The sequence below is a fragment of the Chrysochloris asiatica genome, unplaced genomic scaffold (assembly GCF_000296735.1).
Source record: "Chrysochloris asiatica unplaced genomic scaffold, ChrAsi1.0 scaffold00009, whole genome shotgun sequence".
In the NCBI taxonomy this organism is placed as follows: domain Eukaryota; kingdom Metazoa; phylum Chordata; class Mammalia; order Afrosoricida; family Chrysochloridae; genus Chrysochloris; species Chrysochloris asiatica.
Genome location: NW_006408527.1, coordinates 5,467,233 through 5,490,003, shown reverse-complemented (window position 1 = coordinate 5,490,003; position 22,771 = coordinate 5,467,233). Strand labels below are relative to the sequence as shown.

Sequence of the window (22,771 nt, the reverse complement as noted above, 5' to 3'; positions counted from 1 at the left end):
AACAACAACAACAACAACAAACCTACACAGATTTCACTACCCTGGTTACTCTGAGCAGTTCAGAGCACAGAAGGTCTTTGGGGGAGGGGGATGCTAAATAAACTCCTTTCATGTAGTTGCTTTTTAACTAGACACCTGGGACCCTCTCATAGCCCTCACCTGGGACTTGAATCTCTGTGAGGTGAGCCTGGAGGTTTACTTTTAGAGAATCATTGACCCCTCCACCCCACCCAATATCACTTACAAAAAACGCTTCAAGTTTTTTATTTGATGGCTTGGTAAAATGCATCTTTTACTCTTATGATGGCCCAAAAGATGCCTGTAAGGATCAATTAACTTTAGGTTAGGTTTACTCTTTTACAGATGTGTTGTTGTTAAGTGCCTTCGAGTCGGTTTTGACTCTTATCGACCCTATACATATATATATATATCCGAGACTTTAAATCTTGGGCAGGGCCAAAAAGCCTCATCTTTCTCCTGCCGAGTGACTGGTGGGCTTGAACTGTGGGCCCTGTGGTTTGCAGTACCGTGCTTATTGTATGGAGCCACCTCACTCCCCTTTGACAAATAGTCTTTTTCTTTTACCAAGTATCAGTTTTTGCCTCTGTGTTAACCACACTATTCTTTCTGTCCTAACTGATAATCTCTTACTTGCTTGCTGTTCTCTGGATCTCACTGTTAACTTTCTGTGTTTAAGGGTAGTAGTCTCCACTTCAAGGAACTCTAGTAGTGCAGTGGTTAAGCCCTCAGGTGCTAACTGGAAGGTTGGTGGTTTGAATCCACTATTGGCTCAGCGGGAGAAAGATGTGGCAGTCTACTTCATGAAGATAATCGTTGTTAAGTGCTGAGGGGTGAGTTCTTACTCACGGTGACCCTGTATAAGGTTTCTGGGGAGTGGTTGGTGGGCTTGAACCACCGACCTTGTGACTAGCAGTCAAGTCATTGTTAATATTTACTGTAGTTTTCTAGTCTTTTTTGTTCCCCTGTGTGTTTGTGCATTTTAATTAGAATTAGAGTACACACATTATTTTACAGTTTGTCTTTTTACATAATGCATCGTGAATAGTTTATCACTAATTATTCTTCTATAACATAAGTATTGGGCTGTTAACTGACAGTTCAGCTGTTTGAACCTACCAGCTGGTCCACGGGAGAAAGATGAAGCAGTCTTTTGTAAAGATTTACAGGCTTGAAACCCAATGGGACAGTTCTACTATGTTATATAGTGTCACTATGAGTCAGAATCAGCTAGACAGTGGGTTTCATTTTGATTTATGTCATATTTTCTCACAACCCCCACTGTCATGTCATCAAGTCGATTCTGACTCACGACCCTGTGTAACGTTTCCTAGGCTGTAACTTTTTACAGGAGTAAAAAGTCTCATCTTTCTCCTGTCTGCTGGTGGGTTTGAACTGGTGACTTTGTGATTAGTGGTGGTGGTGGTTATGTGCTGTGGAGTTGGTTCTGACTCATAGTGACCCTGTACAGGGTTTCTGAGGCTGTTAATCTTTACAGGAGCAGAACGCCTCATCTTTCTCCCGCGGAACAGCTGGTAGTTTAGAACTATTGACCTTAAGGTTTGCAGCCTGATTCATAACCACTATGCTACCTGTGCACTGCTTATCCTACAGTGTTACCAGGGTTCCTTGTATTTTCTCGTATAGTACAATCTCCTATTACAAAGAATCTGTATAATTTTCAGTTTTTTTTTTTTTTTTTCCCCACAAATAATTTTTGTGATGGACATTCTTAGATTTTCGTTCATATCTGTGATTGTTTTTGGTGTAAATTGCTGGATTTCTGGGCCAAAAACAGAAACTTTTTTTTTTTTTTTGATACCCGTTGCCAAATTGTCCTCCAAAAAATGTGAAGCTGTTATACACTCAGCAGCATGAGTTCCTGTCATATAATAGAGGACTTAAAAAATGCGTGGAAAAATTCCATTATCTTTTCATCTTTTCCATGAACTTTTTGAATCCCCCTCATATGTGCTTATATGTGTATTAGAAAAAGTCTTCTTGCTTCCCTTTGTTTCTTCCAGTTTGGTGTTAAAAAACAAAAATAAGGTAAGTCCGTTTCCTAACCTGATAGCTTGTTTATTCTTAAAGATTCTTCCCTTATAACTAGGTAGAAGCAGTTTGTATAGGATATTTACTATCTTACTCTTTCCCTGGGTGTTTTTAATGATCTTGGTCCTTTCTGATTTAATTTTAGTTAATCAAGAGTCACTTTTGGGAAGGTGAGAGGAAGTGTGACTATGTCACTAAATTTTTGTGATCAAAGGGCAAAAAACTGAGTACACATAACTTTAGTGTTGTTGTTCTTGTTGTAAGGGAATATCATGAAACAGTACAAGGTTATCATGACACGACATCAGAGAACAGACTTAGGGTCTGTAACACAGCATTTCCTTCCTCTTGTGGTTGGTTGTATAAACCAGTCCCCACCCTCCCCCGCGACAATTTTTCTACGTGGTTTTCATATCAATGGACCAGATTACCTAAAGGCATCATTTTAATAAATAAATTTTCATTGACATACATAAAATATTTTTCAATGAGTTTTCTTAAAATTCTCATAAAGTTCATGTACTCAGAACAGCAAATAAGTAACATGTTGTTGTTATGTTTTGTGGAATTGGTTTTGGCTCATAGTGACCCTGTACAGGGTTTCCGAGGCTGTAAATCCTTACGGGAGCAGAAAGCCTCATCTTTCTTCTGGGGAACAGCTGGTAGTTTTGAACTGCTAACCTTGAGATTAGCAGCCTGATTCATAACCACTATGCTACCAAGTAACATTATAGACTGATGTAAATGATCTTAATTATGCAGTATTGGCTGTATGATTGAAAGGCCAGAAATTGAAGGATTTCTATTAGGTCTAATAAATCTAATCTGACATTGTGAATTTAATGAAATCTTGTTGCTTTCAGAGAAAGAAATTCTTTTGTTCAGGTTATTTTAAGGATTGTTGTTGTTAAGTACCTTCTATTTGGTTCCAACTCACAGCAATTCTGTATAGGGTTTCTAAGGAGCTGTGTTGGGTCTAAACTGCCAGCCTTGCGGTTAGCAGTCCAGTGCTTATATAATGTTGTTGTTAGGTGCTGTTGAGTTGGTACCGATTCATAGCAACTTTATGCACAACAGAACAAAACACTGTCATCCTGCCCATCCTCACAAACGTTGTTAAGCTTGAGCCCATTGCTATTGTCTCTATGCTAGTGCATCTCACTGGGGGGGTCTTTCCACCCCCCCACCCCCCAGCTAACCCCCACTTGAGCAAGCTTGATGTCCTTCTCAATGGACTGGTCCCTTCTGATAATACGTCTGAAGTATGAGAGACAAAGTCTCTCCATCCTGGCCTCTAAGGAGCAGTCTGGTTGTACTTCTAACACAGATTTGTTTGGGCTTCTAGCAGTCCATAGTACTTTCAATGTTTTTCTCCAACACCGTAACTCAAATGCTTCAGTTCTTCTATGGTGCCTTGGTCTTCCTTATTCATTGTTCACCTTTCACATGTATATAAGCCTTACTGAAAATACCAACCTTGCAATTCAAACTTTGCAGTGCCACACCAGGACTCCAGCCTCATATAATAGGGCTTAATTAGCCAAAGACTGTAGTTTGCTAATTCCTATTCTACTGTGCAAATGAAATATATAAGGGTAAAAAAATGCTGCTGACAGCTAAGTTCAAATTTCAGATTCACTTTAAACACTGCTTTGGTACCCTGTCAATATATCCTCATTTTCAGTTTTCTTTTTTGATTCCCTAATCCTTAAAATAGGATTCCTTTTGTGGTGCTTGTAGGATGAGCACTGGATTGTAACTTCTAGATTGGCAGCTCAAACCCACCAGCTGCTCCTTGGAAACCCTGTACAGGGTAGCTGTGAGTCTGAACTGACTCGATGGCACTCAACAACAATCCTTTAAAATACCTAGAACGAACTAATTTTTTTCTCTGAAAGCAACAAGATTTTATTAAATCCACAATTTCAGATAAGATTTATTAGACCTAATAGAAATATCTTCAGTTCCTGACCTTTCAATCATATGACCAATATTTCATGATCAAAATCTGGTCACTATGAGTTGGAACCAACTTTATGGCACTTAACAATCTGGCTAGCCACTTTTTTTTTTTGTCTGGCTATGAGCTGAGAATGGCTATTATATTTTTTAATGATTTAAAAAAAGAACACTTTTGTGACATGACATGTGACATGTGAAAATTATATGAAATTTAAATTTCAGTGTCTGTAAATAAAGGTTTATTGGAATACAGCCATGCTCACTCACTTATGCATTATTTAGGTGCTGTAACAGCAGTGTGTTCAGTAGTAATGACAGGGACTGTGTTGTCTATGAAGTAAAATACTTGCTATCTGGTCATTTATGGAAAAAAGTTTGCTGATCTGTGATGTAGAATGGTATAGTCTAATTCACCTTAATTTTTACTTGGGGAATGATCCTAGGAAATCGTTTTCTCCTTAGTTTATTTTCTTTTCTGGCAGACTTGACAGTCAATATTCAGTGGTGATCCAGAACTCATAGTTGTTCCCAAGCCTATTTTCCACCCAACTCTTAGTTTCTCTGTTTAATGGTACTGGACAGTGTCTCTCAAAATATCCTTGAGATCTTTTCAGGGGATGTGCAAGGCGAAAACTATTTTGATGATTACATTTGGCCATTTGTCTTTTTCTCCATATTGATATTTACATAGAAGGTATCAAAGCAAAGATGGGTAAAATTGTTATGCCTTAGCATGAATTAAGACAGTGACACAAAACTGTACCTGTAATCATGGTGTGTATTTGCAGTAAAATCAAACTAGTGTCATTTAGGAATGTCCCTGATGAGGCTCTTACTAAATCTCAACCTTAGAGACTTGTCTTTTTAATATTTTATGTCTCTTCTACTGCTTATCCTACAATGCCAGTCATTTCTGTTAGAAAACAAGGTTCAAATGCAGACCCAAGTTCTTTATAAAAGCATGTGGAAGATTCTGAAACAATTACAATTGAAGTTCATCCTTACAAAACAAAACAAAGCAGTGTACCTTTTAAATATGGGTGGTTATTAAAAGCACACCTATAAGTCTGCATTGTGTCGGCATTATTATAATAGTCATGATGGTCTGTCATGCTTCATATGCATTGTGTAAAACCCTGTGTAACTGGCATTGTTAAGGGACTAAGAACTGATATTTAGATGCTTCTTGTCTGACTTCCAAGCTCCTAGTTTTTTCTTATGTTGTAGTGTTATTATTTACATCAGCTGTGAGTATAGCAACAGCTTTCTATAAACAGTTCACAAGCTCTTGTGGTACAGGTTCTTTTGGAAAACAAGACCATACATATAAAGACATGTCTTCAGTTTTAGTTTGATATTGAAGGCAAAGAGATTTTACTCCAGAGTTGCAGAGAGAGAGTGCAAAAATGAATGAACTATGCTGAACCATATGGGTAGATACTGATGTCCATCAGTAAATTACAGGCTTCCTAATTGACTTGGAAAGTATGAAAAAACCGAAATAGTCAGAATGATTTGTATTCTTTTGGCTGATTCTCAAATTAATATCTGTTTACTGTTGTGATCCTATTTCTAGGCTTCTCCAGTGACAGTGATCTCATATCTCTTACCGTTGATGTGGATTCTCTTGCTGAATTAGATGATGGAATGGCTTCCAATCAAAATTCTCCCACTAGAACTTTTGGTCTCAATCTTTCTTTGGATTCTTCAGCCCTAGGGGCTCTCGCTTCTGACAGTGAACAGAACAAAACAGAAGAAGAACAACGGGAAAGCCGTAGCCTCTTTCCTGGCAGTTTAAAACATAAACTTGGCAAGAAAGATTATTTGGAGAAAGCAGGAGAATTAATAAAGCTGGCTTTAAAAAAGGAAGAAGAAGAGGACTATGAAGCTGCTTCTGATTTTTATAGGAAGGGAGTGGATTTACTCTTAGAAGGTGTTCAAGGTACAGTTTTATCTAAATTAATGTGTTTGGGCATGTTCTTATGTTGGTATTTAGTGGGGAGAGGGGGGTATATCTATATGACTTTATCTTCTTTATAATCCTACATAGAAACAAGACCGACAAATAGAACTGACTGGAGCTTTAAGGAGCCCTGGTGGCAGTTCAAACTCACCAGCTGCTCTGTGGGAGAAAGATGAGGTTGTTTGCTCCCACAAAGATTTATAGTCTCGAAAACCCTAAGGAGCAGTTCTCCTCTGTCCTGTCGGGTAGCTGTGAGTTGGAATTGACTCGATGGCAGTGAGTTTGTTATTTACTTTTAGTTATATGAGATGTAAAACAGTATCAGAGGTATTCAACCCTTTACTTTGAGCAGTTAATCCACATGAATGGGATTCTGTTAAATCAACAAGTTTCCATATGAATGTAGTTTATGTTTCTTCTGATTTGGCCAGGGATTATGTAGTACATTTATTTTTGATTGCCTGAAGAGACAAAATGAAATGGTGTTTCCAGCTGAGAGTGTAGAGTCTTGGGCTTTGCCTACCATTCAGTTATTCATTATTTGCAATAAATCCTCAGCTAATTAATGAAGATGATCTAGGGCAAACAGAGCTGAATGTAACTGAATTTTAAAGTAGTACTTTTAAAATAAGCATCGGCTTTTAGTCCTTTGCCTTTTTTCCTATAAAAGCAGAATGAAGCGTGTTGTTGTAACATGATATTTAGACAACAATAATCAGAGGTTGATGTGACCTCTCATAGCAGGTTTTTCTCCAGAAATATCATCATAATTTTCATTGTTGTTTTGTGAACTTTGATTTGTCAACATCATTCCAGAAGGCTGGCAGTTTCCTCTCTGGTTAATATTTTATTACAGTTCTCCCTACCCCACCTCACCCTACTCCACTATAGTTTATGTCCTGTAGTCCAAAAGTCTTACAGTGGGTTGGGATAAGGGTGCACACCTGACTGTGTGAAGTGCAAGAGGGAATACGTATGTATGTGTGCTCACTGCTTCTTATATTGCCCAATACGCTTGTTGGTTGTAGCCGTGATCCTTGTATCCACAGCTCTACCTAGAGCTGCCAGTTCCTGAACTTGGGAAGAGTTTTACAGTGCCATGTAAATCAGGCTCCTTTCTTAAGTCTCCCATGTTAACAATCACTCATCCACTTCATTCCTTGTTTCTCAAAGTTTATTGCCGCTATTTTCTCTCCCAATCCCTTTGTTTTTGTGGGCTTTTGCCTTAAAACAGAATCTTTTACAGCTATGCTTATGGGATTTCAGAAGGAGTATGGCTACATAAATGTGTCTAATTTGCCATCTATGTGTTCAGATTTCACATTAGATACCTATTTGGTTGGATCTGAGGATCAAAAGCTATGAATGCTTTGTGTATTATTGCAGTGTGAGGAGTTGGAATCCTGTTGTTCTTTTGGTGGTAACGATTGCCTTTCTGGAGTCCTGGTGTGGCACTGTGGGATACAGCACTGGACCACAAGGTCAGCTTGAATCACAAGGTTTAAAGGTTGGCGGTTCAAACTCACCAGTTGCTCCTTGGGAACCCTGTACAGGGTTGCTATGAGTTGGAAATGACTTGATGGCACTTAATAACAGCAACAGCAACTGCCTGGTATAATCCTTTGGAACCTGTTATCACATAGTTTCAAATAATTGATTCCAGTATTTATGTCTTCTTGATACAGTTATGTAATTTTAGCTGTCACTTTTAAGGTTTCTAATTGATAAGTTAACTCTGATGCCATTTTTCTCATGGTTTGATTGGTATATCAATTTGATCCTGATTTAATTTTTCAAGTGGTTTCATAGTCTATTGGCTTTTGTTTGCATGTTTGCTTGCTAATAGAGCATTTTGATCTTAAAGATTATTCATTTTGTGCTTTGTCTTAACTCCCAACTGGGAGTTTAAAATGGGGATGATTTGCAAATAAACTGCTTTGATATTTTCCCCAAATAATTATGTGCTAAAACATCACTGGTGTTTAATTGACATAAGCTAAAACACATCACTGTGGCATTTTTTCTGTCTAAAAGTTATTTCCATTAATCTCAGAACACTTCATTATGTTGCCACTTGATGGCACCAGAAAAATAAAAATCGTTGCTTTCAAATGAGAATTATGAATGCATATCGGCAAATATCAAAGGATGTATCATTTGGTTAGTTACTTTACTGATTATGGTGGTGAATTATTTCTCCATTAGAACTTGATACCCAAACTAGATCTCTGTCTTAAGAACATTACCAGTTAATCTTATTTCTCCTATTTAATGTAGGTCTGTTTTCCTGAAGTTACTGTCTCCATTCCTGGCCTGAGTTGGGTTTCTTTTTGTTATATGCCTTCAAATTTTAAAACTTAAAAATTAATGAATTATCTTTTAGTCCTTTAGGATTTGTTCATGCAAACGATGGAAACCTGCATCATAAACAAGACAAAACAAAACAAAAACCCACTGCCATTGAGTAGTTTCTGACATTTTTAGCCAATATGTAAAATCATCTGTGTTTTAGTACTCATTGCTATATATTTGACTGTCAAATGTAAAGTCACAGCAATGCTGATCCATGGCTTCTGTTTAAAAGTGTATCAGTCACCAACTAACAGACAGATGGACATTATCCCTTAATTTGTGGGAAAATTGGTACTGTAGCATGTAAGCTTTATTTGACATTTATGAGCAGAAGAGATACTTCCTTGGGGAAAGTTTGTTCCAGTGTCACAAAATTGTTTTTGAAGCATAGCTATAACCGGCAGTACCTGTAAATCATTTTAGTTTAACTCTTATTGTAACAGTTGTTACCTATGACTTTGGATTGGCATGCTTTACAATAAAATGATTATGTCTAGATATTTGATAATCCCAAACGCAAAATTTTCTAAAAGCTAAGTAGGAGTGCTTTATACAGGGTTTCTTTTGAGTTCCAAGTTTTATTTCATTACTCACAGCTCTATGAATATAGACGTACTCATTCTATCGGAGTTTATCTGATAGAGATGACCTAATGTTTTTCTTCCTTAACTGGCATTTGCACAGCTGAGGCTAGATGCAAAACACAATAGAAGCAGCTCTGTTTATCCATCCAGCAGTGAAAAAGCATATCGGGATAGTGGTAACTTTGCGTTTTCATTTTGAACCCGACACTTGTTTCCTCAGTGTAGATATGGCTTTTGAAAGTAAGGTTCCTTCCACTCTTCTAAATCATCAGGTGTATACAGATTTAAGAGAGAAAGTACAAAAGTCAAGGTCAGAGGAATCAACTTGAATCTTTGAAGAGACTGTGTAGTACCTATCATCCTTCTATTTCTCATCTTGTTTATATAATACTGGAAGCACTTGGTTAAGCTGTATTTGCAATGTGAGTAGATTGGAATAGTTGTGATAATGTAGAGTGGCTAACGGAGGACATAAAGGTATTAATGAAATGTTTTAAAAAACCACAGCAACATGGCTGACACTGTGCAAGTAGTTTTTCTTACATTATTTTTAACCCTCAAAACAATACTCTAAGATGATCATACTGAGCTTTTTCTAAAGGTTACCAAAATTTAGAGGGTGCAAACACTTAATATAATGATTTTAAAAGCTTGGCACCTAGTTAGCAAGGATAATTATTTAAAACAGGAAGCTACCAGATGGTGAGCATTGTCAGTAACACCCATCTGTGGGCTACATTATAAATTACAGAGTTTATTTGAAAGCTGGTTTTGTATAGCTTGTTTCAGGTGCCAAGTTTGCTGGTTTGCTGTTTCAAAGGTATATACTGTAAGTCCCCATTTTACAGGTTGTAGAAAGTAGGACATACATCAATTAAGCAGTTTGCTCAAGCACTCACAAGCCAGTAAGAATTTGAGCCAGAATTTAAATACAAGATCCCTTTGAGCCCAAATCTTGTCTTCTTTTCATTGTGCCTTGCTACTTCTCACATATTTCCCCCTGATAAGATTAATTTTTAAAAAAAATAAGTTGGGCTGCTAACCACAGGTAGTAGTTCGAATCCATCAGTTGCTCCATGGGAGAAAGATGAGGCTTTCTGCTCCTGTAAAGATTTACAGCCTTGGAAACCCTGCACAGGGTCACTATGAGTTGGAACCGACTCCACAGCACACCGCCACCAGCACCACCAGAGCCTATTTTTCTCCAATCCCTTCAGTGCATCTTGGACTTCTTGGTTCAATACTGTCAGTTCTTGGTCATATGCTATCTCCTGAATTGGTGGAATATTGATCTATTCTTTTTGGCACAGTGACTCTGTGTATTCCTTCCATCTTTTGATGCTTTCTGTTTTGTTCAATATTTTGCCCATGAACCCTTTATTATTACAATTTGAGACTTGATTCTTTTATTCTGTTTCTTTCAGCTTGAGAGATGCTGAGTGTTTTTGCCCTTTTGAGTTCTAACGTCAGGTTCTGCAAATTTCATTGTAAAAACTTTGTTATCTTGAGCTACCCTTTCAAATCTTATGTTCAGCTCTTTTCTGTGATCATTTCTTCCTTTAGCTTTAGATATTCTACATTCTAGACCTCCATTTTGATTTTTGCTTTCTTCCTGTCTTTTTAATGACGTTTTGCTTTTTTTATGTTTGGTGTTCTTGATGTCCATCCACAACTTTAGCCATTGGTGTTCAGTGTGTCAAATTTAATCTTGATACAGTTTTTAAATTTAGATGGGATATATTCAAGGTCATTTTTTGACTCTCGTGGACGTGTTCTGATTTTCTTCAGCAGTTGGTGGTCTACAGCTGGCCTATGACTTTGTTCTGACTAATGGTAATGAACTCTTTCCACAGTTGATTTGATTCTTGTGTATTTTATCTGGGAAGGGTCACGTATATAGTCACTGTTGAAAAAGTTATTTACAAGGAATAAGTACTTGGTCTTTTAAAATTCTACCATGTGATCTCCAACATTATTTTTACCACCAAGGCCGTTTCCCAACCACTAATTCCAATCACCAGTACTTATCAATGCATCTTGATTCCATGTTTAATTAATTTCAGACTGAAGAGTTGGCAGAATTCTTCAGTTCCTTCCTCATTGGCTTTGGTGGTTGGTGTGTAAATTTGAGTAATATTTGTATTAATTGGTTTTCCTTGTAGATATAGATGCAGAATTTTTTAAAGAAAAAAATCACTGAAAACATTGTACTTTAGGATAGATCTTGACATATCCTTTTGTCTCTGAATGAGACACCATTCCTCTTCATTCCCTGCATAGTACCCCCCATATGATTGCTTGATATTCAAAATGGGCAATACCAGTCCATTTCATCTCACAAATGCCTAGAATGTCAGTCTTTTTGTGTTCTATTTTATTTTTGTTAGCTTCCTGGTGTGATACTGTAGGATAAGCACTGAACTGCTAACCAGAAGCTGTGACAGTTGAAACCCACTAGCTGTTCCTCAGAAATTCTATGTAGGGTTACTGTGAGTTGGAACTGATTGGGCAACACAACATTTCCTAGATTCCTACTTTGTACGTTCCACGTTCTGATTATGAATTGTTGTTTGTAGCTGTTTCTTTTCAATTTGAGTCAGGCTGCATCAGCAAATGAAGGTCCTGAAAGCTTTACTCTATTCAGATCATTTAAGCTGACTCAACTTTAAGGGAAGTCCTGGTGTAGGGTAGGCAATTGACTGCTAACCATAAGGTGGACAGTTCAAACCCACCAGCTACTTCTTGGAAACCCTGTACAGGGTTGCGATTAGTCAGAACTGACTCAAAGCCACTTTACAACAACTACTTTAAGTAGGCAGCTTTTCCCCAGTGGAATTTTGAGTGCTTCCCAACTTGAGGAGGTCATTCCTGGCACTGTATCAAACAGTATTCTGCTGCTGTTCACCAGGCACTTTTTTTCAGAAGTAGACCAGTAAGTCCTTCTTCCTATTCTTTCTGTCTAGTATGTGTCCTAGAGTTCTGGTGTGGCTCTCTGGGTTAATGTACTGGACTGCAAAGTCAGTTTGAGCCACAAAGTGAGAGGTTCACACTCACCAGCTGCCTCTTAGAAACCCTATACAGGGTCGCAATGGGTCCAAACTGACTCGACGGCACTTAACAATAACAACATGCATTATAAAGTTTACAATTAAAAAGTACTCCTGTGAATGTTATCTAATTTTTGTTTTAAAAATATTACTGGTATTTTCAACTAGTCAGAATGTTTTTTTTTTATTTTGACACTCAACTAAGGACAGTGAGTGGTTTAAAATCAGGAAAGCTGTGAGCCAGGGTTGTGTATTCTTTCACCATACTTATTCAATCAATCTGTATGCTGAGCACATAATTTGAGAAGCTGGATTTTATGAAGAAGAACATGGCATCAGGATGGAGGAAGACTCATTAACAACCTATGATATGTAGATGATATAACTTGCTTGCTGAAAGTGAAGAGGACTTAAAATATTACTGATGAAGACCAAAGACCACAGCCTTCAGTATGGGCTGCACCTCAGTGTAAAGAAAACAAAAATCCTATCCACTGGACCAGTAAACAACATCATGATAAATGCAGACAAAATTGAAGTTATAAAAGACTTCATTTTGCATGGAAGCAGCAGCCAAGAAATCAAATGCTGTTTTGCATTAGGCAAATCTGCTATACAAGACCTCTTTAAAGTACTGAAGAGCAAAGATATCAGTTTGAGGACTAAGGTGTGCCTGACCCAAGCCATGGTATTTTCAATAACCTCATATGTATGTGAAAGTTGGACAGTGAATAAAGAAGACCATAGAAGAGTTGATCTACTTGAGTTCTGGTGTTATAGGAGAGTATTATAAGTACCATAGATTGCTGGAAGAACAAACCAATCTATGTTAGAAAAGAAGTACAGCCAACATGCTCCTTGGAAACCTGGATGGCCAGACTTCGTCTTTTATACTTTGGGCATATTATCAGGAGGGACAAGTTCCTGGAAAGGATATCATGTTTGGTAAAGTGGAGGGTCAGAGAAAGAAAGGAAGACCCCCAACAAGATGGATTAGCACAGTGACAGCAGCAATGGACTCAAACATAGCAATGATTGTGAGGCTGGCATGGGACTGGGCAGTGTTTTGTTCTGTTGTGCTTAGGGTTACTATGCCTAGGCACCAACTCATTGGCACCTAACAACAACACAAAGATATGTAAAAAAATCTTAAGCCATTTAATTTTGGCAAAGAATATAATAAATAATACTAATCCATTTTTTCTCTTTTTTAAAAAATCTCTGGGCAGATTTTGATAGAATCTCATGTGCACCCAAATTTTGAAAACTATTACCTTATAAGCTGTGCTACTGCATCATTCTGTGTCTCTTATTAGCTCTTAGTTCCTTCTTCCCCCAACAAGGAACAGAATCCATAAGGAAGTCAATAACTTACATTAAAAAATGAGCTCTATTCTGTTGCCTTGGTTCCAGAATATGTGCAAACCAGAACCAAACCCATTGTTGTCCAGTCCAGTCCAGTTCAACTCATAGTGACCCTATCAGATAGAGTAGAACTGCCCCATAGGGGTTCTGAGACAGTCATCTTTACAGAAGCAGGCTGCTACATCTTTCTGCCATAGAGTGGCTGCTATTTTCAAACTGCTTACCATTTAGTTAGCAGCTGAGCAGTTAACCAGTGTGTCACTAGGGTTCCCCAGAAAATGTCTGCCCAGATTGTGTCCTTCGTGCTTACAGTTTTTTTTTTTCATTAAATGTTTCTTTTTGTCAGTGTATGACATTTTAATCTTCTTATTGCGTTATGCCTTACGTTATATTCTTTCTTATTTTTAATTGGTATTCTGAGTTGTTAATTTTTTTCCCTTCTCATTTTTGAATAATTTTGTCTTATATGAATGTCTTCTTTAAGAAGTATATAACTCAAATGTTGTTGTTGTTAAATGCTGCCTAGTTAGTTCTGACTCATAACAACCCTGTATAGGGGTTCTAAGGAGCCTCTGGTGGGTTTGAACTGCCGACCTTATGGTTAGCAGTTCAGTGCTTGTCCTATAGCGCCACACCAGTTTAATTCATTTATATTTATTGTGTATCGTCATATTTTGCCATATTATTTACCAGTTTCTGTATACCATCTTTGTTTCCTTTTACATGTACCCCCTTCCCTGGATGCAGATTTAGAATGTATAGGTTTTATTTTTGTCCATTTAGTTGTTTGTGCTAGTTCAAAATATATGCTTTTTCAAATAAATATATGATTTAATATTTCAGTGAAAAGAGTTTAACTTAAGAAATGAGTGTAGCTTTCCACTGTCATCTTACCTAGAGCATTTAAAAATACTACTCTCAAAAATGCTGTTTCTGGGCCTAAGAACTTACCAGTTCTGTAGCTTTTTACAGGGGCACTCTTTGGCATTTTCTTTTCTCTTTCTGATACACAGACTTAAAAAAAAATTGAGGGGAAAGTCACATAACATCAAATAATTCACTTAAATTGAACAATTAATTGGCCTTTAGTACATTCATAATGTATGCAGCTATTACCCTGTGTAGTTCCAAAATATTCTTATTTCTGTCTCTATGGATTTATTTTGGATAGTTTGTATAAATGGAATCTTGTAGTATATGGCCTATTATGTTTGACTTCTTTCACTTAGCTTATTATTATTTTTTTCAATGTTTTATTGTGAATTATATGATAGTTTACATGGGAGAACATTAGTTTTACATTCATTCTATTGTATATCGTTTCATTGCCATGGTTACAATCCCCTCCATGCATCATCAACCAACCAAAGGGTATACCCTGCAATCCTGCGCTCTCCCTCTCTGGATCTAAAGTTAGCTAATATTTTTGAGGTTCATTCTTACTTTATTCTTGTAATGGCTAAGTAATGAACTATGGTGTTAGAGGGGAATATTGAAAGTACCATGGACTGCCAAAAGAACAAACCAATCTGTGTTGGAAGAAGTACAGCCAGAATGGTCCTTGGAGGCCAGGATGGCCAAACTTCGTTTCTCATACTTCAGACATATTGTCAGGAGGGACCAGTCGCTGGAGAAGGATATCATGTTTGGTAAGGTGATGAGTTGGAGAAACAGAGGAGGACCCCAATGAGATGGATTGGCATAGTGGCAGCAGCAATGGGTTCAAATATAGCCAGTGTGAGGTTGGTGCAGGACTGGGCTGGTTGGTGCAGGAGTGGGCTGTGCTTCGTTCTGTTGTGCATAGGGTTGCTATGAGTTGGGAGCGATTCGATGGCACCTAATGACAACTAATGGTCGTCTCTATGAATATACCACAATTTGTCCCTTTATCTGTTGATGAGTATTTGGGTTATTTTCACTTTTGGGCCATTGCGAATAGTGGAATCCTGATGTGGCACTGTAGTAGGATAAGCACTTGATCTCAAGTTTGGTTTGAACCACAAGGTGAGTGTGGTTCAAATTCACCAGTTGCTCCTCCGAAAACCTATACAGGGTGGCTTTGAGTCGGAACCAACTTGACGGCACTTAACATCAACAACAGTGGACATCATGTACATGTAGATATCTTTTTGAGTATCTGTTTTCAGTTTTTTTGAGTATATACTTGGAAGTGAAGTTGTTAGGTCATTGTTAATTCTATAATTTTCTGAGTAACTGTCCAACTTTCCCACAGTGACCGCACAATTTTGTATTCCCACCTGCAATGTATTAAGGCTTTATAACCCTTGTTCTTTTCTATTGTTTTGACTATGAACATTCTAGTGGGTGTGAAGTGTGGTATCTCATTATGGTTTTGATTTGCATTTCTATCATGACAGACATGTTTTCATGTGCTTAATTAGCTATCTTACTTGGAGAATTATCTACTGAAGTCCTTTGTGTACATGTTAATGGGGGCAGTCCTTTTGTTGTCGAGTTTGAAGACTTCTTTGCATATTCTGGATACTAGACCTGGATCGTCTATATGCTTCGCAAATATTTTGTCTTAATTTGTAGGAGGTCTTTTCACTTTCTTAATTATATCCTTTAATGCATAAATGCTTTTAATTTTGATGAAGTGTAATTTATTTAATCTTGCTTATACTTTTTGTGTTGTATGTAAATTTCCATTGCCAAATCTATGAAATTTGGTTTTTTGATATTTTCTAAAAGTTTTGGTTTAGCTCTAATATTTAGATTGTTGATAATTTTGAATTAAATATTATATATGGTGTGAGACTGTCCTGTATTCACTGATTTTTTTTTTTTTAAAGAACAACAAAGTTGAATTTATTACATTATTTGATTTCAAGGCTTACGTTTAAACCACCACAATAAAGACAGTGATGTGTTGGTGCTGAAAGAGCAAGGGAACAGAATAGAAATTCAAAAAACAAGAAACACTATTTCTGAAAATTCTTTCAAGGTAAGCAATAAAAAAGTTTATTTCTTTAAACAGACAGTGCTGAAATATTGGATTATTTATATGAGCAAGAAAGAGTTCCAATCCTTCCTTAAGACCATTAACAAAATGTTACATTTAAATGGGATATAGACTTAATCTATTATCTAATGTTAAATGCTTTTTCTTACCAAAAAAACAATTATGCTCTGGATTTGGCAAATATTCTTTGGGACACACATAAACACAAAAATAAAAAAGAAAGATTGATTTTTGGATTACTTAAAAGTTGAACATTTTTGCTCCTAACATGAATGCAAGCCACTTCAAAGCAGCTGCTACTAAATAAATCTCCCATAAAGGACTCCTACCCAGAAAGTAGTGTAGTGGTTACGAAGCGGGCTGCGAACCACAAGGTCAGCAGTTCGAAACTACCAGCGGTTCCACGGGAGAAAGATTAGGCTATCTGCTCCTGTAAAGATTTACAGCCTTGGAAACCCTGTACAGGGTTGCTATGGGTCGGAACCGACTCAATGGCACGTAACAACAACAACAACCCAGAAAGTATAAAAGATACTTTCAACATTATTACGAGACATAAACTCCATTAAAAAATGGGAAAACTGTTACCAGACATTTCGCCAAGGACATTGTACAAGTGGCAAATAAACAAAAGAAAAGATATCCAATATCATTAATGTTTAGAAAAATGCAAATTTAAATCACCATTAGTTATCATCAGACACCATATAGAATGGGTGAATCTTTGAAAACTGACAACTTCTTTTAATGTTATTAATGAACTGGATGCTTCAGGCATTGCTGGTGGAATTGTTCAGCCACTTTGGAAAACAGTATATGCCATCTTGGCCTCCAAGGATCATTCTGGTTGCACTTCTTCCAAAACAGATCTGTTGGTTCTTTTCGCAGTCCATAGCACTTTCAGTATTCTCCTCCAACACCACAACTCAAAGGCATCAATTCTTCTACAATCTTCCTTATTCACTGTTAGCGTCCCGCATTCTGCTTGTGGTTTTTTTCATTGAATGTTTTTTACACCCTTGTAAAAAAACAGTTGCCTATAGCTGTATGGGTTCATTTCTTGACTTTCAGTTCTACTGTATGGTAGAATTAGCCTATATGTTTATCTTTATTCTAGCAGTACAGTGAGTGTGAGTTATCTACTTTGTGGGTTTTCTTTTTCTTTTGGGAGTTTTGGTTTTTGGGGGCCCCTTGCAAGTTTCATACAAATGTGACTTCTTATTTCTACAAAAAAAAAATGTGTGGGAGTTTTGGTAGTGATTGCATTGAATCTGTAGATCAAAAGACATGGGATGTCTTTATTTACATCTTTAATTTCTTTCATCAATACTTTGTAGTTTTCAATGTATAAGTATTTCACCTCTAGCATTACATTTATTCCTAGGTATTTTATTCTTTTGGATGCTATTGTAAACAGAATTGTTTAATTTTTTCCAGATTGTTCATTACTGATACATAAAATATGTTTGCTGCACATCAAATACTATACCCTGTAACTTTGCTGAATTTGTTTTTTTGCTGAGTATTTTTTGTATGTATATGTGTGCGTATGTAGTCTCTGAATTTTTTATATATAGAAGGAATCATGTCACCAGTGAACAAAGGTAGTTTTACTTTTTCTTTCTCAATTTGAATTTTTTTTTTCTTTTTCTTGCCTAATGGCTTTGGCTAGAACTTCAGTATAATGATTGCGCTGGAAAAGTGGGTATCGTTGTGTTATTTCTGATCTTTGGGAGAAAGTATTCAGTGTTTTACCATTGAGTATGATGATGTTGTTAGATGCTGTCTAGTCGGTTCCAACTCATAGGGATTCTTTGCACAACAGAACATAATACTGCCCAGACCTGTTCTATTCTCACAATTGTTGTTAAGCTTGAGCACGTCGGCTGCTGCTACTTTGTGATCTGTCACTTTGGGGTCTTCTGTTTTTCAATGATCCTCCAATTTACCAAGCATGTTGTCCTTCTCCAGGGACTGGTTACTCTTTATAACATGTCAATATGAGAGAGGAAGTCTTGCCATTCTGGTTTCTAAGGAGCCTTCTGGCCGTACTTCTTTTAATACAGATTTGTTTGTCTTTCTGGCAGTGCATGGTACGTAATTCAAATGCGTTGATTCTTTGTTGGTCTTCCCTATTCATTGTCCAACTTTCACATGCATATGAGGCAATTGAAATGACTTGGGTCAGGTGCACTTTAGTCCTCAAACTGACATCTTTGCCCTGAACACTTTAAAGAGCTCTTGTGTGGTAGATTTGCCTAATGCAGTACAGTGTTTGATTTCCTGACTGCTGCTTTTCTGTGTGTTGATTGTGGATCCAACCACAATGGAGTCTTTGGCAACTTCAGTCTTTTCTCCCTTTATCATGGTGTTATTTTTTGGTCCAGTTGTGAGTAGTTTTGTTTTCTTTACATTGAGAAGTAGTCCATACTGAGAGCTGTAGTCTTTGATTTTCATCAGTAAGTATTTTAAGTCCTCTTTGCCTTCAGCAAGCAAGTTTCTTAATGCATCTTCCTCCAATCCTGATGCCATGTTCTTCTTCTTATAATCCAGCTTCTTGTATTATTTGCTCAGTATCCTTTGTCCATAGTTTGTCATGACCTACAATGGTTGAACGCCTTTGCGTAGTCAGTAAAGCACAAATAAACATCTTTCTGGTATCCTCTCTTTTCAGCCAAGATCCTTCTGATGTCAGCAGTGATATTCTAAGTTCCATGTCCTCTTGTGAATCTGTCTTGAGTTTCTGGCAGCTCCCTGTCGATGAGCTGCTATAATATATTTTTTGGATTATCTTCAGCAAAATTTTACTTGCATGCGATTTTAATGATACTGTTAAATGATTCCTGCAGTCCGTTGAGTCACCTTTCTTTGTAATAGGCACAAATATGGATCTCTTCCAATCAGTTGGCCAGGTAGCTATCGTACAAATAGCTAGATGAGTGAGTGCCCTCAGTGCTGTGTCAGTTTGTTGAAAGATTCCCGGAACCTTGTTCTTTGCCAGTGCCATCAGTACAGGTCGGGATGTCTCTATCTTTTTGATATTATGAAAAATGCTGCAGTGTACATGGGCGTGCATATATCTTTTCATGTTATGCCTCCTATTTCTTGAGGCTATGTGCCAAGAAGAGAGAATTTTGACTCATATAGTATTTCTGTTTTCAACCTTCTGAGAAAACGCCATACTGTTTTCCACAGCAGTTACACTATTTTACAGTCCCACCAGCAGTGTAGGAGGGTTTCCTACTCTCCACACCCTCGCCAGTCTTTGTTATTTTCTCTTTGTTTTGAGCTTTGCTATTAATGAGATGATAGCTCATTGTTGTTTTGATTTGCACCTCTAATGGCAGAGTCCTAATGTAGAACTGTAGGATAAACACTGGACTGCAAAGTCAGTTTGAACTGCAAGGCTGATGGTTTAAATCCACCAATGATCCTTGGAAAACCTAAACAGGATCACAATGAGTCAAAACCGACTCTCTGGCGCTCAACAACAACAAATGGCTAGTGAGGGAGCCAAAGTAGTGTAGTGGGTTATGAGTTGGGCTGCAAACCACAGGTTCAGCAGTTCAAATCTACCAGCTGTATTTCTGTAGGACAAAGACAAAACTTTCCTGTAAAGATTTAGGCCCTGTGAAGGTGAGTGATTGTGAACATTTTTTCTTATGTTTGTTGGCCACCTCTACGCCCTCCTTGGTGAAGTATCTATTCATGTCCTCTCCCCATTTTAAAATAGGATATTTTTGTCTTTTTCTTTATTGAGGTGTTGAAGTATTCCACAAATTTTAGACAGTAGTCCCTTGTCCGTACCAATTTTTTTTCCCAAGTCTGTGGGTTCTTGTTTTACTCTTTTGATGGAATCTTATATATAAGTTTCTAATTTTTAGGAGGCTCCTGTTTGATAGTATATTTATGACATGAATTAGAGCACCCTATTTGACCCTGGTTTTCCATTCCTGATCTGTATAGTTTTAAGTTTTACATTCAGATCTGTAAATTCATGTTAATGTAGTTTTTGTATATAGTTTTGTATATGGAATGATATACGTCATTCTTCTACAAATGGATTTTCAGTTTTGCCAGTACCATTTACTGAAGAGAGACTGTGTCTTTCCCATTTAATGTTTTGGTCCTTTGTCAATGATCATCTGAGCATAAGTTGATATATTTACTTCTGGTTTCTCAGTTCTGTTCCATTGACATGTGTCTTTTGTTGTACCAGTATTAGCTTATTTTGATTAGTGTGGCTGTGTTATAGGTTTTGAGATGGGAAGCATGAGTTCTCCTTTTTCCTTCTTTTTTAGTTGTTGTTGTTTTAAATGCCATCAAGTTGGTTCTGACCCATAGCAACCCTGTATAGGGTTCCAAGGAGCATCTGGTGAGCTTGAACCGCTGACCTTGCAGTTCGGATGGCTTTGTAGTCTGGTGGATTAACCCATAGTGCCACACCAGTTTGCTTTCCTTTCCATATGAAGTTAGTGATTAATTTTTCATTCTTTTTAAAGAATGTTGTTGGAACCTGGATTGGGATTGCATATCTATAGATAGCTTTGGGTAGTGTTGACATTTTCACGATGTTAAGTCCTCTTATCCATGAACATGGTATATTCTTCCATTTTTGTAGGCCTCTTTTGGTTTCTTATAGCAGTGTTTTGTAGTTTTCTTTGTATTATCTTTTGTTTCTCTTGTTAGATTTATTCCTAAGTATTCCTCTTTGGGTGGTTGTTGCAAATGGTATTGTTTACCTATTTTACTTGTCAGAGCTCTTTTTATTGGTATAAAGGAACCCAATTGATTTTTTATTTTTGCATTTCCCTTTTTTTTATTTCATTCTCACAACACGTGCAATGTTAATACAATGCTCAAGCTTTACTCTTGTGGTTTATTATAGCCATGTCTTTCACTAGATCTCTCTTTTATTACACACAGTCAGGTGTACATAATTATACATATTTTTTTAAATGGAGTAGATTTATATGGACTCCTATTTCAATTTCCACACTTTAACAATATCCCATGAAAAGTCTTTTTGAATTCCTACTTTAAAAATTTAGGAACAGAACAATAATGTAAGGAGGAAAATTACAAAAATACTCTTAAAATGTTTGTAGGATGCATGTTAGAAAATCATACATTGGTATGTTCAGGTCCACACTCGTTTCACAAAGAACTCTCACAATAGTCAGCTGTGCAGATGCTATTCATGACTGTTGAATCGTGAACTCATATCTGTAAAATGAGAATCAAACTCATATTCTTAGATTTTGCCCTAAATGCTCACATGAGGCGTTCTAGATTGGGCGCAGAATGCCATTATTCACTTAAAATGTAAATAAGGGTTACATCACCCCTCACAGAGTTTTTCATTCCTAGGGTTATGCAAGAAAGCCAGGTCAAGCACCCTATGCAGATGTACTTTGAAATTTGTATTCTGGGTGAAAAAGAGAAAAATAGATTTTCTCTGCTTATATGCAGAAACAAGTAGCAGCTGCATCTCCATCCTTTTCTTAAAGGAGAGAGAAAAATATTGGCTCTTTGGAACTTAGATGGAAAGGTTCTTGGGTTCTCACTTTAACCTTTTAGACCATGATTTTCCAAGCAGTCCCTGGGCTATATGATCTTGAGATGTTGCCAGCATAACATAACTTATTTTCCCTTAAAATATGAATTTGTTGTTGTTGTTAAGTGCCATTGAGTTGGTTCCGATGCACAGAGACCCTGCTTAGGGTTTACAAGGAGCGGCTGGTGAGTTTGAACCGATGACCTTGTTATTTCCAATTGATTTATATATGTTGATCTTATACCCTGCCACTTTGCTGAATCTTTCATTGAGTTCAAATAATTTCTTGATGAGTCTTTGTGATTTTCTACATATAGGATCATATCATCTTCAAATAGAGTGAGTTGTATTTCTTTCTTTTTTTCCAATTTGGATGCCTTTAATTTCCATTTCTTGCTTATAGCTCTGGCTATGATTTCCAGTACAATATTGAATAGGATTGGTGATAATGGACATCCTTGTCTGATTCCTGTTCACAAGGAAAATGACTTCCGTTTCTTTCCACTGAGATTGATATTGTCTGTTGGTTTTGTGTATATGTCCTTAATTATGCTGAGTAATTTCCCTTCTATTCCTATCTCACTGAATGTTTTTATCATCAGTGGATGTTGGATTTTGTCAAATGTCTTTTCTGCATCAGTTGATATCGTCATGTGACTTTTTTCCTTTGTTTTATTTATGTGGTAATGACATTGATTGTTTTTCTAATATCGAATCATCCCTGCACTCGATATGAATCCCACTTGCTTTTGAATTCCACTCACTTTTTTTTTTTTTTTTAATTTAAGGTTTTTCTTGTGGATTGAGTGAAAGTTTACAGGGCACATCATCACTTTCACATTCAACAATTCATATAACTTGTTTCATTACATTGATTATAATCCCCTC

General features: G+C 37.0%; 1 protein-coding gene across 3 annotated transcripts in view; it reads left to right on the top strand.

Annotated features, from left to right (window-relative positions):
- RPS6KC1 (ribosomal protein S6 kinase, 52kDa, polypeptide 1) overlaps positions 1–22,771 on the top strand; it is a 299,319-nt gene that overhangs the window by 107,055 nt on the left and 169,493 nt on the right. For 2 of the 3 annotated variants that reach the window (XM_006834011.1, XM_006834010.1), the window contains one exon: positions 5,609–5,974. In XM_006834011.1, coding sequence (XP_006834074.1) covers positions 5,609–5,974 — 366 coding nt within the window. Of the gene's footprint in view, positions 1–5,608; positions 5,975–22,771 lie in introns of those variants that run through there. The other variant, XM_006834012.1, reaches the window with a different exon arrangement.